The sequence below is a fragment of the Austrofundulus limnaeus genome, unplaced genomic scaffold (assembly GCF_001266775.1).
Source record: "Austrofundulus limnaeus strain Quisiro unplaced genomic scaffold, Austrofundulus_limnaeus-1.0 Scaffold309, whole genome shotgun sequence".
In the NCBI taxonomy this organism is placed as follows: domain Eukaryota; kingdom Metazoa; phylum Chordata; class Actinopteri; order Cyprinodontiformes; family Rivulidae; genus Austrofundulus; species Austrofundulus limnaeus.
In genome coordinates, this window is record NW_013952711.1 from 138,476 (window position 1) to 141,135 (window position 2,660).

The 2,660-nt window shown below is 40.0% G+C and overlaps 1 protein-coding gene across 1 annotated transcript; it reads right to left on the reverse strand.

The window, feature by feature from the left end:
* Positions 1 to 292: 292 nt before the first annotated feature.
* tnfrsf13b (TNF receptor superfamily member 13B) lies at positions 293 to 2,629 on the reverse strand. Its single transcript, XM_014021871.1, has 4 exons — positions 2,485 to 2,629; positions 2,181 to 2,297; positions 1,013 to 1,306; positions 293 to 915 (listed from the first exon to the last, which is right to left on the reverse strand). The coding sequence occupies exons 1-4, from the start codon at positions 2,597 to 2,599 to the stop codon at positions 653 to 655; spliced, it is 789 nt and encodes a 262-aa protein (XP_013877325.1). The 5' UTR covers positions 2,600 to 2,629; the 3' UTR covers positions 293 to 652.
* Positions 2,630 to 2,660: the final 31 nt, after the last annotated feature.

A 2,660-nucleotide genomic window follows, 5' to 3' on the forward strand; every position in this document is an offset into this window, starting at 1 on the left:
ATTGATTGATTGATTGATTGATTGATTGATTGATTGATTGATTGATTGATTGATTGGTTGGTTGTTAGGTTGGTTGGTTGGTTGATTGATTGATTGATTGATTGATTTCCAACATTAATAAAATGAAACAGTGTTACTTCACCTTTAAAATAAAGTAAATGTTTGCTATGTCAGAAATTATTCAGCATATGTGTTTCCATCTCTCCTTTTGCAAATTAACTCTTTTTCGAAAAAACCCAAAACCACCTCAAGCGAGTGTATTAACTTTTATGCAAATTAGAGGGAGGTTTTTTTTTCGAATCTTGCCATTTCCATTTGCCTTTTCTAATGCAATACTTCAAAATGCGCATTAAAAAATGTTGATGGAAACATGGCTAATGTTTATTATATCAGGGTCATGAACATCTTTATTGCTACATCCTGGTGTCTTAGCATTCCAATTACATTTGTTCTAGATATGTGTCTGCTAGTGACTCAGTTTGACATTAAAACAAAACAAAAACAAATGACAGAGGCAGGTATTGTTCTAAATATTGCAGAAACAAAGATTGCCTAACTTCAACAGCTGAGCAACCTTCTCAGTAAAATCTGAGTCAGCTGGCAACCTTTAATCTTTCATTGTAAGACTCATTTAGTGAGCTCAAATGAACCGTTATCCCAGTGCCACTTCCTCCTGGACCTCCATCTGAGGACGGGCCAGGTTCTCCTCGGTCCAGATGGACCCTCCATTTTGGATGTGGGCTCTGTGGAGGACGGCTTGCTGGTAGAAGGAGTAGGGCATTCTCTGTGGTCGGTTGCTGTCCGGGTTGAGTACTCTCAGGTCAGGGAAGCAATGGACACAAACACAGGTTTCGACTGGGTTGGAATCATCAGATGGTTCACGACAGTTTGGATAGTTTGGGACTGTTTGAAAATCTAAAAAAAAATGAAGCAAAAAATAAAATTTATTTAAAAAAATGTAAATTCACTATCARTGTTAACCAGTTGTTCTGACTGAGTTTGTTTTACTAACCCTTGGAGCTCTTTCCTGTCTGACTGTCTGGAAATCCAAACTCCTGTCCTGACTGGACTGTACATTTCTGCTTGTTGTCACTGGCCTTTGGGGGTTTTGTGCTGGAGCTTCTGCCTCTTCTCAGAAAGACAACCAAGGCCAGAGATAAACTGAAAAGCAGCAGCCCCATGCACACAGCCTGGAGGGAGTAGAGCTGGATGGTGGAGTCAGCTAGTCCTGGAGGCATCCTGTTTTTCATCACTTCCATGGTAACTTTAGCCTGCAGCCGTTTGGTGGGCACAGGATGGGGCGTAGCTGAAGGAAGACATCACAGGATATCTTAGAAACAATTGTCAGTTATTTAACTCAAAGCATTCCTTTAAAAATGAAACAGCATTTTCTGTAAAAGTGCAGCGTGAATGCTGAAAACTGAACAACTGCTGAAAATGCTGAAACTAAGTTAAAGTTGAAAGAAGCAAAAGCAAAAAAGGGATAAAAGACTAACTGAAAGCTAAACATAGTAAAAGACTAGCTTAAGATTGTGAGTATATAAGATACCAAAAAAAGAGCAAATAAACTGAAGCAGTTTTCCAAAAAGACAATGTTTTTGAAGTAATTAAAGAGCCATCAATGTACAGTATATTCTATGGAGATGTTAATGGGGATGTGAGGGGATTGTGCCTGAGATCGGAAAGTTGCTGGTTAGAATCCTCTGACTAATAAATCCACCTTCATTTGCCCCACTCTTGTTTATTGAGCAAGATCCTAATCTTCCATCCTATCTCTCCCCAGATGGCAGACCCCACACTCCACACAAGTGGGCTGCTATAGCTTGGTGCTCAGTGGTTGTAAACAATTGCCAATTTAGCTTGCTGTGGCAACTGTTGATGAAGGGAGCAACTACAAATAAGTTACAAAAGTGGTAGTACCCATCTCCAAAATGAGCATTTGAAACAACATATAGATTTTTCCCCCCAAATGTATTACTTCCCAGCCAAAACCTGTTAAAAAACATGTTCCCATTTATAAGTTACACAGATTATTTCTGCAGCAGTTCTGAAATTTTGTGCAGCTACTTGATTTGCCATCAAACTTTTCCAACTTGTTTTCTGTCAACTGTGTCCAAAGAGATTTGACAGGAAGCCAGGCAGTAATTCAAAATGTAACTCCAGGGCAGCGAGGTACTCACTGGAACAGTACTGGGAGCACTCTGCAGGATGTCTGCCACAAATTTCTGCACACCTCACGCACTTCTTCACCAGCCTGTCAAAGTAGTGGCCGGGCTTAACCGTACAAAGGGCAGACTCTTGATGAAGAAAAGCACATGACATAAAAAAGACCACATTTGATAAACTGAAATCATGGGTTAAGTGTCACCCTCTAATTTATTTTTCCAACATGGAGAGATCAAATCTTTATCTTATCTTGGTTTAAATGTTGTTTAATTCCATCTTATATGTGTAAAACATAAAATAAAATAAAGTAGCACTCACCACAGTAACTGGCACATCTGGGGATTACATGTGACAGCTGGCAGACCATGCGACAGGGTATGCATTGTCTGGTCAAGCCATCCAAGTGTTCACCCTCTTTGCATCTTGCAGACATCTGCCCTGGTATCTCAAACTGACACACACACACACACACACACACACACACACACACACAC

Excerpts from the sequence above, each read along its gene's own strand:
- tnfrsf13b (XM_014021871.1), bottom strand. The coding sequence starts at position 2,599 with ATGTCTGCAAGATGCAAAGAGGGTGAACACTTGGATGGCTTGACCAGA. Across the intron at positions 2,298-2,484 it reads CAGATGTGCCAGTTACTGTG|AGTCTGCCCTTTGTACGGTT; the intron begins GTGAGTGCTACT and ends TTCTTCATCAAG. Across the intron at positions 1,307-2,180 it reads GTGCTCCCAGTACTGTTCCA|CTACGCCCCATCCTGTGCCC; the intron begins GTGAGTACCTCG and ends GTCTTCCTTCAG.